The sequence below is a fragment of the Beta vulgaris genome, chromosome 8 (assembly GCF_026745355.1).
Source record: "Beta vulgaris subsp. vulgaris cultivar EL10 chromosome 8, EL10.2, whole genome shotgun sequence".
NCBI classification, from domain to species: Eukaryota; Viridiplantae; Streptophyta; class Magnoliopsida; order Caryophyllales; family Amaranthaceae; genus Beta; species Beta vulgaris.
Window position 1 is genome coordinate 48,025,473 of NC_079209.1, and position 19,357 is coordinate 48,044,829.

At 38.1% G+C, this 19,357-nt stretch overlaps 2 protein-coding genes across 3 annotated transcripts; both read right to left on the reverse strand.

The window, feature by feature from the left end:
- Nucleotides 1–248: 248 nt before the first annotated feature.
- LOC104883602 (alpha/beta hydrolase domain-containing protein WAV2) lies at nucleotides 249–9,604 on the reverse strand. Of its 2 annotated transcripts, XM_048634438.2 has the most exons (9): nucleotides 9,122–9,604; nucleotides 6,869–6,904; nucleotides 6,672–6,750; nucleotides 6,501–6,555; nucleotides 6,288–6,404; nucleotides 2,787–2,951; nucleotides 1,732–1,975; nucleotides 819–869; nucleotides 249–740 (listed from the first exon to the last, which is right to left on the reverse strand). In XM_048634438.2, the coding sequence occupies exons 1-8, from the start codon at nucleotides 9,357–9,359 to the stop codon at nucleotides 853–855; spliced, it is 951 nt and encodes a 316-aa protein (XP_048490395.1). In that variant the 5' UTR covers nucleotides 9,360–9,604; the 3' UTR covers nucleotides 249–740; nucleotides 819–852. The 2 variants fall into 2 exon arrangements, with proteins under 2 accessions (XP_048490395.1, XP_010666445.1); XM_010668143.4 differs by lacking the exon at nucleotides 819–869 and having other exon boundaries at nucleotides 9,122–9,601.
- A 2,890-nt stretch (nucleotides 9,605–12,494) lies between these two features.
- Nucleotides 12,495–13,862, reverse strand: LOC104883619 (uncharacterized). The gene has a single exon (XM_010668164.1). It carries the CDS (start codon nucleotides 13,860–13,862, stop codon nucleotides 12,495–12,497), a length of 1,368 nt encoding a protein of 455 aa, XP_010666466.1.
- Nucleotides 13,863–19,357: the final 5,495 nt, after the last annotated feature.

Sequence of the window (19,357 nt, forward strand, 5' to 3'; positions counted from 1 at the left end):
CAACAAACACAGATTTAAGCCAAGGTAAAGCAAAGAGGAGATGGGGATTCGTCTGACAGCAAAGATGCACAATGATTAACCACTGTTCAGGATCAGACAATAATTTATCAGACCACTTTACTACTTGGACTACTCAGACTGTCTTTTCGGATGATTGATTTGCCTTCACTATTGTTAACCTTTTCCATTAAAGAACTTGAAATCTCATAAACAAGAATAACTAGAATTGCCACTGGGAGACGGATACGTTAGAAAGCCACAGCAAAAATGAAGCATCGAGTCGAGTATTGACCACGACTAAATCATCATCCAACTATTTGCAGGGGGTTAAATTCTTACATGATGGGTCAATATTTGACTCGGATCGAAAATTTTCAATCCAAAATGATCAAAAGATATCAATATAAAGGTAACACTGACAATAGAGAAACAATGTGTACTATCTTCAGAGCAAAAACTATACAATGTATGTTTTGCCTCTCTTTCACTACTACCTACTGCATGGAGAACACTGGCTGATAACTGCTTACCATATATCCGAGACATTGTACACCAATTTGTGTTCTGTCCTTGCAGTATATGTTCACGACATCGAAAAAATGTTAGATTCTTCACTAGAAGCAACTCTTTGCAGATAGCTTTTACACGTTGCTACAACAGGTACAAGGAAATTTCAGCCATGTCTAGCAGATTATTGTTTCAACATCATTCCACAGCAACTTTTTTACTAGCATCAGTATCTGTAAGAAAAACCGACCAACATTAAGAGCCAATCAAAATTAAAAAATAAAAATTGACAAAAAATGAAAGACACCTACTAAAGGTAATGTTAGTGAATATGAAACCTCGAGTTCACATTTTTGGATAAACTGCAGCAAATTCAACAGCTAGAATTCAGAGAAAATAGGATTTTTTTTTTTCATTGAGAAAAAAAATGAGGGGAGAGCAAGAGGATAGGCTAAAACTGAACAACAAGAAAAGAACAGAAAAAGGTTTCCTTGTAAAAGGAGGGAATTAATAATTTAAATGGTTATGCCTCTGCAATTGACAGTGACTGCAACTGGATTGTGTTGAGGGAAACAGTTTGAACAAAATTTTCATTTTTATCTAATTACTCAACAATCAAAGAGAAAGGCAAAGCTTAAGAAGAGAAGAAAAATCCTATGATCATATAGCAATTCGACAAAAGCCAAAGTAGGGGACATAGCTCAGGCTAACCTGTCCTACAGAAATAACAGATCTGAGAAAGCTCCTCAAAATATAAAATAGAGTTCTCCTATTATAGACACAGATATGCCATTGGCTGATGCAGCGAATTCTTTAGTTTATTTCTCTTTCGGGATACACCTACTTGGTGACACACAATGTAAATAAAAACTTCTAAAGATACTACTAGTAGTATTAAAGTACCATTGAACTTGCTTGATTTTAAACATAAACAAGAAGTAATGGCACTTATATTTTTTTTTTTGATAATTTAATGGCACTTATATGTTCACATAACTATACCAAGTAAAATTATTCACATTCCACAAGAAAGAGACTTCACAAGGAGAAAAAAAGGAAGAGAGGAGGGGGGGGGGGGGTCAGTTCGCACTATGTGATCTCATCACTCATGGCCTGAGCACATCAAATAGTGTACAGGTCTTCTATTATGCACACTGCATACATGAAGCCGATATGCTGCTGGAGAAACAATTACCAATGAGAACTAAGCTTAAGATATATTACCATCGTTTCTAGAGTTAGACTCGTCACGTATTTTTCCAGATGCATGCTGTTCCATAAATTGTTGAACTCTTCTCCAATAATGGTCTCCACCAGTAAGCCATGTATCCATATGCATGCCAGTAGGAAATTCCACAAAAGAGCATTGTCTATTGTGTGCAGCTGCTTTTGCATACAGCATTTTCATGTGGATTGGAGGAACCATCTCATCTTGCAACCCAGAGATGAAAAGGATAGGCTGTTTGACCTGCAGGATTGAAGTAAAACTAAAGTTATTGTTTCACAACAGAATGCAGACAAATATGGGAAAAAAGAAGGAAAGGGAAAAAAACGAAGATAAAAATGAGACCTTACAAAAGTTAAGGTCCTCATTACATGTACAAATCAGTGTAAATAAGATAACAAAATTGGACCAAGAAAAGAAATAAAAGAAAACAGGACTAAAGCTTCGTTATCAAGTGAAGAAACACTTGTAAGAATCACACCCATGGAATGTCGAGAGGATATGAACAAATAAATATTGAAGAGAAGTTGAAGAAGATAAATTCTGGGGTTAAAATAAATTCTGTCCATCTTCTTAGAATAATCTACTTTGCGTGAGGTCAAAAATAATATCAACTGTAGGTGTTATTCTCAAAGAACTCGCAATTGACTGGGGTGCGATACTATTCTGAAATATAAGATATCACCTGGAACAATTATGAGAATATGACCTCCAGAGTTAGATTATTCCATAGTTTTTTCAAAGATGGGAATAATAAAAGAACTTGCCAGCAAAAAATAGGATTACTGAAAGATCTGACTTTCAGAGCAACAAAAATTCTCCTGCATTTAAACATAAGTCCTGTGTAAAGCACTTTATTGGATAAGAGCACAATTTAATGAAAACCATAATATACACAAGACCAATACTTGTACAGAGCCAGATAAATCCCTACAGCAGTTAAACCAAGCATATTATCTAATGATAACTCAGACAATATGCAAAGACTGGCAAAATAATCTTCATGAAAGTCAAGGGATATAAGTCAGACCAAGTCCTGAACAAAAAGCATTACCTGGCCAATAACATCAATGGTACTCCAAGGCGAACGAACTACAAAGTTCAATATCTTAGGACCATTCCCAGTTTTTCCGCCAATAAACCACTTCAAAAAGGGAAGTAAAACTCCAGCCATGTCCAAAATTGATGTGAATGTATTCTCCAAAATCAAGGCGGCAACCTGGAGTAAGCAAATTGGAGAAATTTGGAGTAAATAAATAATACAGCAGCGAGCCTTCTGGGTATAAGGCTGCATGATGAAGCAAAGTTTAGCATTGTTCTTTTCATCTTATTTCCTAATGTAAAAATAACTTATTTGAACTTATCAGCACCAATCTAAACTCGGTAGTGAATTGAACTTGGGTAGCCTTTATCTGATTTTGCACCCTCATGTGAACTTATTTTTCTGAAAACACACACACATAATCACACATCTATAGATTCTTGCAGTCACTCTCAAGTCTTACAAAACAAGAAGGTAGAAAAGAGGATACTTCAGATATAGAGCACAAAAGAAAGGCTAAACCTAGGACAGAAGGACCTAGGCAGAAAATGTAGCCAATACAGCAACATATGGTATGGGTTCCACCAACAGCTAGGTTTGAAGAGCTCCAGATGTATGTATGCAGCCTCACTCCTAAGTCCTAACCAGTCTATTTCAGTAGAAAGAACACTTTCAAGTTCCAAACATACTATGAAATCAATATCAATATCAATATATATTATTAAAACACGTGGACAAGAATGGTAGCCCGCCACTTCTCGCTCCTCTTTCTCTCAAATGCTTACATGGTGTCGTGTTGTAGGTGAAATGGCCTTTCTCACAATACTCTTTTGTCACTCATAAAATGAAGAAACATGCTTGTAATAAGTCTTGAACCCTTAATCTCTCACTTTGCAAGTCATCATCCAACCACCAAGCTATGACTTGTGTGCTTGTGACAAATGTCAACCCCAAACAATACAACCTCTTTGTCTATTAAAATTGTCCGGGCAGACCCAACAACCATTTATTACTCAAACATGTTGTAAACTGACACTTACAGGTCTGTAGACTGGCGTGTGATGTATAGCAAAGCTTAGAATGATATAAAGAACTAGAGAGAATAACAACTCGATTTCAATGTGCATAGCATTAATAGTTTGTTTGGATAGAGAAAATTTAAAGGACAGGGAGGGATATGATTTGCCTTGTCTAGATACATCATGGGGGAAGGGAAGGGTATTGCAAGGTATCATTTTCCCTCCCCTCCTTAAAAGCAAGATCTTCCCATGTTGGAATGAATTAGACGGAAAATGCAAGCTCCACTCTTCCTTCCCTTTTCTTCCCCCCCCTTCCCTTCCCCCTCCTTTCCATCAACCATTGCTATCCAAACAAAGTCTAAGTAAACTACTGTACAGCTGTAGGAACTTGTTGAAGTTAAGATAGGTTCCAAAGGCTCCGTTTATCTGAGTATCTGTATATTAATCATAATAATCTCTTAAGTATGATAAAAAAGTTAGGGAAGGCAGTTCAGAGACTGCAGCATAAAAGAGACCAAAAGGAGATATACCAGATAGATATAAAAAACAAACATAAACCGCAACAATTTAGTTGTTGATGACCAAATGCCCCAAACTATAAGTCTATAACAAACATCAACTCCAAAAGGTTTTCACTTGTTAATTTCTTTTGGAACCTCTACTTCATTGTCACTCTAACTGTTAAGGAGGTATTCAACAACAGCATAAGCCATCATAGAACAAAGAAAAGACCAGCCAAGAGTCTGGTAAACCAGAAAAGGGTTTTTGTCACCCTGAAACTAAAGCGCAACCCAAAAATAAAGTTAAAGCAACTCAAAGAGGCTCCTTGGAATCATAATAAAGATTGCTAATTTTATCTGAATAGTAGACCTCATTAAAAACTTTACTTCCAAAAAAACATGCAGATGAATGAAAATCTAGATTGCAGAGTAGGAAATTCAGTTTTCCATAAAAAAAATGTACAAGTGACCAGATTCTTGCCACTGGAACACCAAATTTTCTTATTTGATCACCGAAAAATACAACTTGCCAAGAAAGCGGAATAGCTTATTACCCTAAACTACCATATATTGAAGCAAAAAAGAGTAAGCATGACATACATGAACTACTTACTTGAACTATTCATTAAACCTCAAGTACATGTCAAATCCTTGACAATTTATTTGGGCCTATATCATGAAAATTTTCATGTAATAGACAAGTCTGACATTCAGACATGTACCCGTATCCGATATGGGTAAACGAGCCTGATTTACATAGTGAGACATAAACTTCCAACTTGCAAGGTAGCATAGGTATTAAATTAGGCATCCCACTTCGCTAACTCACTCTAATGCTATATCCATCTAGCTCTAACCAAAAAAGCCATCTACTTACATATCAGACTCTTATAGGATATCACTATAACCCTATCCAGGGGTCAGGCTAGCCAGTTATGCATATATTATCTACATAGCCATGTAAACTGTACCCTGGCCCATATAATATAAATCCCCTCACAACAGCTTTAGTCCTTCACATAACTATTAAAGTTCAAAACAATAGAGATGTGACAAATGCAACAGGGGATGCATTCCTGACCTCTCTCTGTTTGCCGCCACCCCTCCACTCCAAACTACCCCCTCCATCTCCCTCCCTCTTCACATGCTCATGTCTCTAACAGTCCAACTATATGGCTAGTGCCTACATGCGCACCCACAATCATCCAAAATAAGAAGAAAGTATTCCTCCAGAGAGACTAGTTTTTTTTGCAAATGAAAGTAAATCTGGAAGCTCTATTAGAAATTTAAATCGAAAAAGGGGATCTTTATAGCACCTTTTCCCTTTTTGCTAAAGGGTTTATGAGGTTAAAGTCAGATAGAATATTTATCAACTCTGTAAAAATCCTAATTAACAAGTCTATTACTGCTGCACTCTGTGGAAATACTTCAGTCATTTCTTTCCAAAGGAGTATGTTTATATTGAGGAGAGAAAGAGAGAAAAAAGGTTGGGGGAAAGAGAAAAAGTATATATGATTAGAGATATTGGGTATCTTTTATTAAGAAGAGAGGAAAGAAGTAGATGTGACGGGGAAAAGTGAGTAATTACAAATTAGGATAGAGAAAAAGTGAAAGTGAGTTGAAATGTGGTTCCAAACCCAATAAAGAAAATGTGTAAGAATTTTGAGACATTATGAAATGACAAAATGGGTAAAGTATAATGACACAAAAGAGAAAATAAGAAAACATCAATATGAGTGCTTCTCTGGAAGACTTGAACTAATGTGGCAGAAATAACTATCAAATCTTAAGATAATACGCATATTTATGTCCAAAAACGACCGGATAAAGTTCAATTTAATACACATTGAACTCCAAAGTCTCTTCTAAATTTTACTTGGAAAAAGTCAGAAGGGTCACCTCGAAACTCAAAGAAGAAGCAGAGTAGCAGACAGCACCCTCAATACATTGTCAACGCTCTCGCAACAGATTAATGATGAAAAGTTAACAAATACCTTCTCCGGATTATTCTTGGTGAGAACAGCTCCAACTGCACCACCCAATGACCTCCCAAAGACAACTATCTGGGATGTGTCGATATCAGTCCTCTCCATTAGATGATCCAACGCAGCCTAAGAGAGAGGGTAGAGAAAAAGGATGTTCATCAAGGAAGAAAATGTATATACATAGGACTCCAAGCAGGAAAACTATCAGGCACAAACGCAAACCTGAGCATCCTGGGTGATTCCATGTTGAGAAGGATAGCCATCACTCGCACCATATCTATGAATCGTGATACATTACATCACATTCTTCAATTAATGCATAAGTATATATAATAGCCTATTATTACATGTAAAAGGCCATTAGAGAAGCCATTAGCATTTATAGGAACATACCCTCTGTAAGAAAGCATGAAAACATTGCACTGCAACTTTTGTATCATAATCCGAACCATTTCAAGGCGATGAGCAATATCTATGGGAAAACAAGTTAAGGTCTTGACAACATAATCACAGAGATAAAAGCATAAAGTAAGGCCAATCTCTAAGTCTGTCCAATGACATTGATTGAATGTGGCAAAATAGAAGGATACTTCCAGCATTTTCTTGGAAAAAAAGAATAGTTGGACCTGAAAATCAGTAGCAGAAGTCAATTAATATTCTGTAATACGTAAAGATTCATACTAGCAAAATAACATCTATACAAATATATTAAAGGGTGTTCTTGACAATGTCTATGCGCCACGTGGCACCCTCATTCTGCCACTAAAATTTTGCCACTTGTCTATTAACCAACAATAAATCAGGTGATCATTATTTAAAAATATATGTATGCTGAAGCTTGGGCTCGAACCCGTGACATCAAGTAAGGATTTCCAAAGACTCACCATCTGATCTAACATCTTTTAGTGATTCACGTTTCCACAAAATTATAGATATGTGTTGTAGTTAGTAATGTGGCAATCAATTCCTACTTTCAACCATAAAGTTTATTTTTCTTATTTGATTTTTTTTACAATTATCCCCTTGATCCATCTCCCCTTTCGAAATTCACCATGAACGTCAGAGTCCTCTACTTCGTAATTAATGGGGTAGTGTTACAAATTATTCTTGATGCTTATCATATCTTATTGTTATTGTTCGAAAATACGAATCAGGAGATGAAGTTCAAAGGTCAGAGGGTAATGCCCATAAAGAAGAATCATAGCGCAAATTCCTTGATTGCAGATATAATTTGATTCAGGTGTGCTTTTATGTGCCAAGTGGAACCTTTTCTCTTGCACTAGAATTTTATCGCATGTGCAATTAACCAACAACAGACTAGTCATCATATTTTTTGGAAAAAATATAATGATGCCCATGGCCTATTAATATGAATTAAGATACATTTACCACTACATCAAGTGATATATGTTGTAATCATTTTAAAATTAGATTATTAATAGATGAAAAATATAAGCACCTGGGGTATAGTACGGGACTAAAAACTAGTTACTTCTTACAAAGTCGTTATAATAACTACCAACCAGATGAAAGATGAGCAAAGGCGAGAAGAAGAGTGTATTCCTACTCAAAGAACACGAGGATAAAGGAGGGATTAGTACATTAGAAATAGGGGGAAGGTACTGATAGGAATCGGTATAAATCTTGCACACTTTCTTCACAAGCATATACTTCTTTCTTATTCAAATGAAAAGTTGGTGTGGCCACACATTATAGCTAACAAGCGGATGTTAGAACTTAGAACACAGACTTGCATAATCTATTAATATATCATCAACCACTATACATCAGATAAAACCAATATCCTCCCTGTTCAGCTTGAAATAAATAAAAGGCCTTAGAGACAAGTTGCTTGGATCCCTATTCCAAGATCTTGCCTAAAAGTAGACTAATATAAATTCTGAAGATAAAAAGATGCCATGCAAGAAATTTCAGGTCATGCATACATGACAATCTAACAAGGAACATAGCACACCGTTTGGCCAACTGTTACACAGATTAGTAGGCAAAAATTATCCAGGTGCACAGCTTGTGGTACAGGCAAGTTGTGATGCAATAAAGAAAGGGAGTGCAAGGTTTCATAAGTTACCAAGAAAATGCTACTTCAGTAAAGAATGAAGATGAAAAACCATTTGGCATAGGGTGGACCCCGTATTAAGCTGAGTAGATATCTTGCCAACGAAGAGGATGGAATTAACTTTTACGAGCATCTAGCTTCCATAGAACTCAAGATTCAACAATCAAGGGATTATATCTATATCAATCCTGATAACTCAAGCTTAAAATCCTAATTTAAAGTACACTAACATCTTATTACATAACCAACTGAAAGTTATTAACGCATAAAGAGCTCTAGCTCCACACCAAATCTCACCCATCGCATTGTTTTTTCAGGTGATCTTCATCTAAACAATATCCCAAATATTCCCAATATCACTATTACCAAACACAGGCACAATAAACAGCAGATAAAATACCCAAAATCAAGCCCTCTATTTCATGTAATAGCACAAATGTATATAACAGCCTCAAAGAAATCAGCTTTACTAATCCAACAAACTTTATCAGCCTTTTAAGCACTTGTTAAACCTAGTCAATAAAGAAAATTCCCCACCAAATTGCAGAAACATTATCCAACAATTGCTCCATCATAAATCTCACAATCATCAAAACATCAAACCCATAAAATTCCACCAACAATTCATTTCACTCAAACAATTTCCAGATGGCATCAAACAGAAAGTGCCACCTAAACCAAATTAAACCCTAAAAACACCGAAAAATTGCGAATTCACTCAAATTACAGCAAGGAAGAGAGAGAGATAGAGAAAAAAAAAAAAAACCTCGGGAGTCGGGAAAGAGCTTGATGAACCAGGCATGGAGTTTAGTGCCATCGGAAGATCTGAGCCAAACATCTTCATAGAGGAGACGCAAACGAGCAGGAGTGATGGGGTAAGACTTGGTGAGACCAGGTAAAACAGGCACGTATACTAAGCGCTCTTGAAATGCAACTAACAATGCCATTCCTGCTACTACTATTCCTCCTACACCGTACAACAACGCGTTCACGTACGACACCATTGTTACTGCTTCTTCGCTTTCTCTCTCCTCTGCAATTTGCAAAAGACTGGGAAATGGGAAATTCTACAGACTGTTAAAGAATGGGGCTTTTTCTTTTGGTCTTACTCACGGTCTTCTTGCCGGAGCTGGTGGGAGCTGTAAAGACGTGGTTTGGCTTTCTGTGACCTTATTTTTTAAATGCCGAGTTTCAGGGACCCTTTTTCCCCTTCCTTTTGTTTTTTTTTTTTGTGCTAAATGAGAGCAAAGCTAAGGAAAAGAAACAAGACAAACCGAAAAACAAAGAAATTAAAAACTACAAACTAACACACCAAACTCAACCTAGGGAGGAATGAAGCGTGGGTAAGCCACACCAACAATATCCTCAAATAAAATGCGACCTAAATTAAGCAGGGGGACTTGAATCAACTCAATTTTATTGTTCTGAAGTACACCTTGATTGGCTAACCAATCTGCTACTCTATTTCCTTCGCGGTAGCAATGTCTAATTTCCACTTCCCAGGTTGGATCATCGATTAGCATCCGACATTTATGGATAATATGTGTGCATGCACCTCCATAGCTTTCCCGGTTTGTTAAAGCAGTTACAGCAGCTTGGTTGTCCATTTGAATCTGGAGCTTTGATATATTCATTCTTTTTGCAAGGTCAAGACCGAACTCAACAGCTTTTACCTCCGCCATAAAGGCTTTACATTCCCCAAAGTTGAGAGAGTATGCATATTGAAGGACCCCCAAGTTGTTGCGGATGACACCACCCCCACCTGCCGGTCCAGGAGCTCCATTCGCTGCCCCATCCGACTTTAAGGCCATCCAGCCCTCAGGTGGCGCCCTCCAACGGATAAGAGACTCAATCCTAGTATTAACTGTGTCAGAAGAAGCCAAAACACTATCGCCTAGAGTCCTCCATGCTTCCTCAAACCGAGACATGAGGAAAGCGTTAACGTCAACTGGAATGGATTGAGTGGCCCCAAAAGCAACACAGTTCCGCCATCTCCAAAGCCACCAAATAACAATCGCAAAAAATATAGGCCAAGTTTCCGGAGAAAGATCATTTCGAGCTTGAACCTTGATGTTTCGAATGAGCCATTGGCGAAGATTACCTGTGCCAAAAGAAGCAGCACGAGCTGGTCCACCAACTTGACGCCATACTTCTTTAGCTGCTTTACAATCACGAAGTACATGTAGCACCGTTTCGTCCTCATCCTCGCATAAAGCGCAACGTGGGTTATCAGTTAAATTGCGCTTGTGACGATTTGCATTAGTCATGAGTCTGTCGTGCATGGAGAGCCACAGAAAAACCCTAATGCGTTGCTGCACACGAAGTTTCCATATTAAATCCCAGCATCCATCACTTGGTTCTATCTCATCACGCCTGATTATACTTAAGGCAGATTTGATAGTAAACCGGCCCTTATTATTGCCACTCCAGTAGAGAAGGTCCCCTGTTGAGGGATCATTCTTCAATTCATAAGCATCAATTTCTTTTATTACATTTGACGGGAGAAGATTTGCAAAGGCATCCCATTTTCAACCAGCATTCGGATCCCAAAGCTCAGCCACGGTTGCGCCCTCTATGTCAGTTGGGATCTCTTGAAGGGCCAAGTCTCTCAAAGGGTGATGCGTGGCCCAACGGTGGTCCCAAAATAGAGTTGAGAGGCCATTATTAACTGCCACTCGTGCCCCAGAACTCAAGGTAGATACAATATCAGTGATTCCCCTTCATACATTTGACATGTTCGCCTTGCGTTCAAACATATCCAAGTCACAACGACCCTTACAATACTTGCTCCTTAATACGCGAGACCACAATGCATTAGGTTCGGTTAGAACCCTCCAACCCAGTTTTGTAAGAAAAGCTGCATTTGTTTGACGCGCCGATCTAATAGCTAGCCCACCTTGATCTCTTGGCTTTTGAAGACACTCCCAAGAAAGGAGATAAATTTTGCGTTTTTCCTCATCACCTCCCCAAACAAACCTACGCGCTTTCTTGTCAATTTCATCACAGATTGTCCTAGGTAGTTTAGCTGTTTGCATAGCATAAGAGGCTAGAGTGGTAAGAGTGGATTTCGCAAGGGTGATACGACCCGCAAGAGAAAGATACTTGGTCTTCCATCCGGCAAGTCGGCGATCCACTTAATTTCTCACACAAATAGCCAAAAGTATCTTTGATTATCCTGCTAGTTAAGGTGGGCATCCCAAGATAAAGTCCCAGATCTTCAGTAGCTTCAATACCAAGTGTCTCACTAATAGCCGTGGAAGATTCGATGTTAACATTTTTCGAAAAATAGACCCTTGATTTCCCGAAACTAATGTTAGAACCTGAGGCCACACAAAAACGCTGCAGGCACTCACTTATCACCGAGGCCTGATCCACCGTAGCCTCCCCAAATAGTATTATGTCATCCGCGAAGAATAAATTCGACAATTGGGGGCCATTACGACTTGCACAAATAGGTTTCCAACGTTGGGCAATAATAGCTTCCTCTATAACTTGATTTAATCGCTCCATACATAGCACAAATAGATAAGGTGAGAGCGGGTCAGCTTGCCTAACCCCTCTACTAGGTTGAAAAGATTCAGTTGGCTCACCATTCCACAACACTTTCATAGAAGAGGTAGTAAGGCATTCCATGATAACAGAAATTAAGAGTTGAGGAAATCTTATTTCAGCAAGTGTCTCTCGAATAAAATCCCATTTAAGCCTATTGTAAGCTTTTTCAAAGTCAATTTTTATGGCCATGAAACCTGTTTTTCCTGTCTTGTTACGCATGGTATGGATAACTTCTTGGACTATAACAATGTTATCAGTAATTTGTCGACCAGGGACAAAACTTGTTTGAGTGCAGGAAGTTAAGTGTGGCATCATAGGCTTGATGCGATTTACAATGCATTTAGTGATAATCTTGTAAATCACATTACATAAGCCTATAGGTCGGAATTGAGAGGCAAGTTCCGGGTTATCAACTTTCGGTATTAAGACCAAGAAGGTATCATTTAGATGGGGGGGCATACCTTTGCCTTCAGGGACATCAAAGACGAGTTGATAAACATTGTCTGCAACTAAGTTCCAGTGCTTTTGGAAAAAAAGAGCTTGGTATCCGTCTGGTCCGGGAGCTTTAAGGGTCGACATATTCTTGACTACCGTCTCAATTTCGCACTTGGTGAAAGAACGAGAGATGCTGCGCCAATCCTCCGAAGAGAATTCTGGAAAGATATCAACTGGCAGGTCTGCACTCGATGGAGCCAAGTCACCTGTGAAAAGTCCTTAAAATAGGCAACCACATTATTTTTAATTGCCTCCTTATCATGTAACCAAGTTCCATCTCTCGAATCTTTAATAGCAGAGATACGATTGCACCACCTTCTTGCAATTGTACTAAGGTGGAAGAAGGTCGTGTTTCTATCCCCATCTCGAATCCATTCCACTCGTGATTTTTGATACCATAGTAGTTCTTCTTGAGCCAGAACCTCATCGAGATTTTTCCTTAATTTTGCTTCAAGTTTGATAAGATCTCGGGATCGAGACACCGCAAGACAGCATTGCACCCCCGATATTCTAGCCATAAGCATTCTTTTTTGCTTAAAAATATTGTGAAACTGAGAACTATTCCAATCCTGAAGTTTCTCAGCCATAACCGCAAGGTGGGAAACAAGTGGTGCAGTTTTATCCCAATTGTGTTCCATAAACTCACTGAACTGTTCATGTGATAACCAAGCCGCCTGGAAACGAAAGGGGCAGTTGGTGTTCGAAATTGGAACAAAACCATTGGGAGAAATCAACAACGGACAATGATCAGATTGAATTGCTGGAAGGTTCTTAAGAGCGGCATTAGCAAATTTTAGACTCCATTCTCCATTACATAAGGCTCGGTCAAGTCGAGCGCTTGTTCTAGTCTCAAGAGAATTTCCACGGGCCCAAGTGTGACTAGGCCCCGAGAACTCAACTTCTAACAAACCCATCTCCTCCACCCATTCATTAAACCTGGCAGTCCTTCGTGAGGTTTCTGCGCAGCTTGAGCTCCTTTCCCATGTGAACCGCGTGTCGTTAAAGTCACCCGCAAGGAGCCACGGTTTATTATTATTGGTAGCAAAATCTCTAAGGTGTTGCCACAGTTCAGTTCGTTTTGTAGGATCGGGGCTCGCATATATAGCAGTAAAATACCAGGGTTCTCCCCCAACCCGTTTAATATCCATTGTTATAAATTGATCATGTTTTAGTATAGGCTCCATAGTAACTAGTTCGGGTTGCCAGAAAATCCAAATCCCCCCACTGAAACCCTGAGCATCAACACGCGTGTGCCCAGAGTAATGTAGTAAGTTTGCAATCTTTTCCGCATGGTTACCACCCATGTGTGTCTCCACCAAGGCAATAATGTTTGGTTTATGAACTTTAACAAGCTCTTTCAGAGCAATCAAAAAGGCTTTACTTCCCGCTCCCTGAACATTCCAGACCATACAGAAAATCGGGAGAGAATTTGAGGCTAGAGTAGGAATACGATCTTCCATTAAAAATGGTATAGAGGGAAGAGTGCTCAAATAAGCGTCTTTTAAGAACTGATAAAGTCTGCTGATTCTATTCGGAAGTAATAGGGTTACTATCAATTCCGGGGGTTCCGGTATCGGCTCCAACCATGTCTCTATCCTGACCTCCAGAATATGGGTCAGGGGGTCTGCTATGCCCAAGTAAGGCATCTCCATGGGCTGACCCACGCACAGTATCTTCTCCAGAGGTATTTTCAATATGATCACATTTGTAGGTGGGGGAAATATGGGTGGGATCTATGGGTGTGGAGGCATTGTTAAGTGATGTTGGGGTTGCATCATTGATTTGCTTCTGTGGTGCTGCTAAAGGAGTTTTAGGGGTAGCAACTTGGTTTTCTTTCCCCGGCTTCGGAAGAATGGGAATAAAAGATTGTGAATCTTTAGGAGGATTCAAATTGGTTAAATTTTGGAGTGCCGGATTTTTAGGAATTTGACTTCTGATTTTCTGTTTATTTTTATTTTGGGAAGATATCTTTTTGATTTTCTCTGCGTTTTCTATCATAAACATATTAGGGCCATTGTTGAGTTGGGCTAGGTTTTGAGATCCCGCAACCAAGTCCACAGTTTCATAGAGGGTTGGGCTACTGGGCTGTGCTTCAAAACTAATTTTAGGGACCACTTCTCTTGAGTTGATATCCTCCAAATGAATATCTTTTGATCCTAGGGCATCTTCGCTGACTTCCTCAATATTCTCCACGTTAAGCGCAGTGAATCTTGATCCATCCCCTAAATTTCGCTCAGGTTTCCAATTTGAATTTTGGGGGTTGGCGGGAAGATTACCTTTAGTTGCATCCTTGTTCATCCCAACTGTTTCTTTTGGGCGGGCAACCTGGGTTTTATTGGGTCTAGGGGCCCGTTTGCGCCCGGGTTTCTTCACCTGCATCCATGAACCAAAGGCACTTTTCAGCTCAGGTTTGTGAATCTTTGGTTTGTCTTGAAGGTGAATGTTATTGAGGATGGTATTTGTTTGGTCTACTACCATTGGTTCCATGACTTTGTTCAATGCGCACTGATCTTCACTGTGTCCAAGTTTGCCACAATTGTAGCATATCATCTTTATACCTTCATATTGGATACGCCAGATTTTCCCTTTCAGCCAAAATTTTGAAAGCAGGGGCTTGGATAGATCAATTTCCACACTAAGCCTTGTGAATTGACCACGTTCAGCATAAGCTGTGGATTTATCCACTCTAAGCACCTTTCCAATTCGCGATCCGATTTTTTTTAAGAATTCTTTGTCAAAATATTCCACAGACAGATTGGGTATGCGAACCTAAGTAGTTAACACATTGATGGATGCCACTTCAGGGATGAAATTGGGCGTCCATCGCCGGATTGTTAGATAGGTGTCGTCAATTAGCCAGGGTCCTTGAGTTGATACATAGTTCAAATCATCAATATTATTGAACCTAGCGATGAAGTACTTACAGCCTATATCAGTGAGAGAGAACTCTCCCTTCAGTTGCCATTTCCTTTTCAACCTTTTCATCAATCCCATATAGTCAAGACTGCCATCGAACATGCGAATTATGAGCGTGTTTTTCCAGGGTCTGCGAATTGCTAGTTTTTCGGCTTTGGTGAGTAGGATGACTGGACATCTCTCACTGTCAACTAGATCTTCCGGCCCAGTGTCATCGTCAGAGATGTCATCTTCCTCGTCGGCTTCAGGGTTCACAACCCTGTCCAGGTTGTTAGCAATCTGTGTATCTCTCATAAGATCTCTGAAAGACACCTTAGTCTAGTGGTTAAGATTGAGGTGTTGTGAACATGATTTTTGGATGTTTGACCAAACTAAAAAGTTAAAAGCCAAGCAAAGAGTCATTTGCCAAACACCCCCTTAGTCTAGTGGTTAAGATTGAGGTGTTGTGAACGATAGGTCACATGTTCGAATTCGAAATCTATTTTCGATCAATAATTAATCCCAAAATATCCTCATGAAAATAATTTAATTCCCAAAATGTCCTCATAATGACAAAATAAAATCTTTTACCTCATTAAACTCCTCTACACATTAAATCATGCAACATTAATGTTCTATTTTTATTTTTTGTTAAAAGGAAATAACATTGTAAGTGTTTTTCAATAAAAACGAATATTTTTATTCAAATAAAATAAGATTCTACTTTACCTTAATTCCCGTGTAAAAACAGAATCAAGATTTATATTATGTGACGGAGGGAGTATGTTTATATCTTGCAGAGTGCTTGTTGGTAGAACTGGCAATTTCTTATCGGATCTGATAACCCTACTCAAAGTTATCGAGAGAAACTCGAAATATCTGAATTCAATCTAATTTAACCTAATAATTATATTTTATGATAGTTTTAAGTTTTACACTAGTTGTTGGCTAATATCTAAGGGCTATTTGTAAAGGTGGATAAGGTTAACAAAAGTCTCCTTTTGCTCTTGACGAAATTCTTAGTTCTCCTATTACCTAAGATGCCTATGCTACTCCTAATATTTTTTAAACAAAACTTGAAATCAACCCTATTGTGGTCTCACTTGTAAGAGGCAAAAGAGGTAAGGAGACTGTATATATAAAATTTGAGGTGTTTAAATAGTAACCTAAATGATGGCCGACATCTACTTTTTCGGAATAAAAAAAATATGAAAAAAGTAGTTGTTAAAGATCTTCCATGCATTGTTGCAAAACCTCATGGGCATTTGGTGCATGAAATTCGCACCCCTTGATGTCAAACTGACGTCGTTACTCGGTAATTGCATTTGGTGCATACTCAAAACCTCGGGGGTATTTGGTGTATCGAAACAAGAGGAATATTTGGTGCATTTTGTTAAACCTTAGGGGTATCTAGTGAAACAATCGTTTATTAGTGTATAACTTACTCTTCTTTTACATACATTGTTTTGAAAACAATTATCCTTTTTTCCTCATATAGTCACCATTTTTCACTTATAGTTACACGAGCTAGTATTACGTCCCCGCTAAATATGGTGTGGATAGATGTAAGTTGACTTAGATTGACTTCAGATTAGCTAATTAGGTTGAAAAGTTCATCTCGTATCTCTCAAAAGGAGATTCTAGTTTATTAAATTGAATCTCTTTCATTTCCACCCTTTCGATTCTATGGCTTCATCCTAACGAAATTCCTTTTAGTAATGCTTCCCCTAATCCTGCACCATTCTCAAGCTATAGGAAAACACATTTAACCCACGGCTTAATACTTACAAGATTAATCATTATGTGAGTTTCACTTACAGGTGAACATGGATCGGGATGGGACGGGTTTGGCAAAAAAAAAGTAGCCCGTTTCTACCCAACGTCGCAGGCCGGGTCAAAAAATCAGCGCCAAAACCCGCTATTTCGGGCCGAGCCTATCGGGTTTTTCGGGACATTTTCATGCCGAGCCGAAATTTGGCCTAATCTAGGTTCCCCGTGGCCCAAAATTTTTGCCCAAAAAATCGGGTCAGGCCGAGCCCGACCGCAGTTCAAAAATTGTGCCCAAAACCTCCCTATTTTAGGGTCAGCTCGGGCTTAACTTGATCACCTCTAGTTTCACTCCCTCCTCTCCAACCAAACCAAAAAACTTCACTTTTTTCACCATATACCCTGACAATTTTTTTTCTACACCATATACCCTCACAAGTTTCCAAATTCATCATATACCCTCCATTTTTCAAAAAATAAATCAAACTACCCTTTTGGCTAAAAGTGTTAGACTTTCGTTAATCCTCCTAACCCTAATTAACTAACCTAAACCTAAACCAAATCCTAACCCTAACCCCCTAATATGATACACTAACCCTAACCACCCAACCACTACCCTTTCCCCCACTACCTCACCATCCTCCCCCACCCCTTCCCCTTTCCCCCTCCCCCGTAGCCTCGCAGCCAAAGCACCACCAACGAGATTACCTCTGATTGGCCGAAAATCCGACAACCAAAATAGCCCCCATCACTCCTCCCCCTTCCCCCACCCCTCTTGCACCCTCGCGCCCCCCTCTTTCGATTTTGGAACAACCCCCTCCCCCACCCCACCACCCGTAGTGTAATATCGCAAATTTTTATAACTATTTCGTGAAATTTATTTTGTTATAATAAGATTTTTTTATAAATATAAAATTCTGAAAAATAAATTATAATTATAGCAAATCAGATTTTTCTAGAAATTCGTTTTTTTATAATACCAGATTTTATCATTTATAAATAAATAAAATATAAAGAAATTCGAAAATTGTTAGAAGAAAATCAGATTTTATTTTATCATTTTTTTTCGTTCAAAAAGAAAGATAGAGAGAAAAGAAAATTCTGAAATTATAATTTGAGTGGGTTTTGGGGAAGTTATTTTTTTAAAAATACTTATCTTTTAGTGAAAACCCTAAATTTATATATATATATATATATATATATATATATATATACACCCCAAACACTCAAAAATCCCCACGTAATTCACTTTCTTCATCTCTTTAGAAAGTTCCAAATTCCAAATCTAGAATCCACCATTGTTGTTTTTGAAGGTTTCAACCAGAATTTTTTTTTAAAAACCTGACACCGCACCTCCAGCGACTTGGTCGGAATACGGCGCCGATCTTCTTCTTCTTCTCCTTTCCTTTTTCTTCTTCCTTGTTCTCTTTCTTCGTTGTGCTCTGTTTTCTTTTTTCCCTCTGTAGTCCCGTGCCTTTTTTTTTACTACAGGAACTTTAAGTTCCCAATTCCCCATCTTTACCTTTATTTATTTACAAAAAAAAATTTAAAAGAAAAACAGGTTCCTTTTTCCTAATTGTCTTTAATGCACTAAGTACATAATGTACAGTGACAATAGTCACGAGAAGTTACAAAAAGAAAAGGAAAACAATTTCAGTGATTTTCTTTATTAATTCTTTAACCTTGCAAGTGATCTTATTGTATTCCAAATTTGACTATTTGACTATTTGACTTTGATTAATAACTATTATTAAAGTTTTAAACTTTTACTTTTATTTTTGGGATATTATATCAAATGACTAACTTTAGGTGATATTATTTGTTATAGACACAAACTTCATAGGAGGCGAATTTTAGGTGATATTGCTATACTTGGGATGCGTTCGAGGTAACTCACAATGTCCATCAACTAGAAGCCCGTTATGAATTGTATGTGCTATGTGTAATACATGTGGTTATGTGATTCTATGTTTATGTTAGATGTAATTATGTGACATAAATAGTATTAGTACTGTTATGACTAAAATTATTATTATTTTATAGTACATATTATCCCTGCGTATAATTACATGTATCTACTGTATTTTGTTATTATTTGGATTTATAATGTATATATGTAACCATCTTTAAAATTATATAATTTGATAATGTAACTTAATGGGTATAACTAGTGTGTTAATGAGTTAGAACGTATTATAAGTTGATATTGTGACTTTTGAGGCTCTAATGATGGATGTATTGATTACTATGAATTATGGACGTTGATTACTATAATTCTATTAAGTGGTTAAGT

Coding starts and splice junctions, on each gene's coding strand:
- LOC104883619 (XM_010668164.1), bottom strand. CDS start 13,862: ATGGAAGATCGTATTCCTACTCTAGCCTCAAATTCTCTCCCGATTTTC.
- LOC104883602 (XM_010668143.4), bottom strand. CDS start 9,359: ATGGTGTCGTACGTGAACGCGTTGTTGTACGGTGTAGGAGGAATAGTA. Junction 6,905..9,121: donor GCTCTTTCCCGACTCCCGAG/GTTTTTTTTTTT, acceptor ACTGATTTTCAG/GTCCAACTATTCTTTTTTTC. Junction 1,976..2,786: donor CCATTGATGTTATTGGCCAG/GTAATGCTTTTT, acceptor TCAATCCTGCAG/GTCAAACAGCCTATCCTTTT.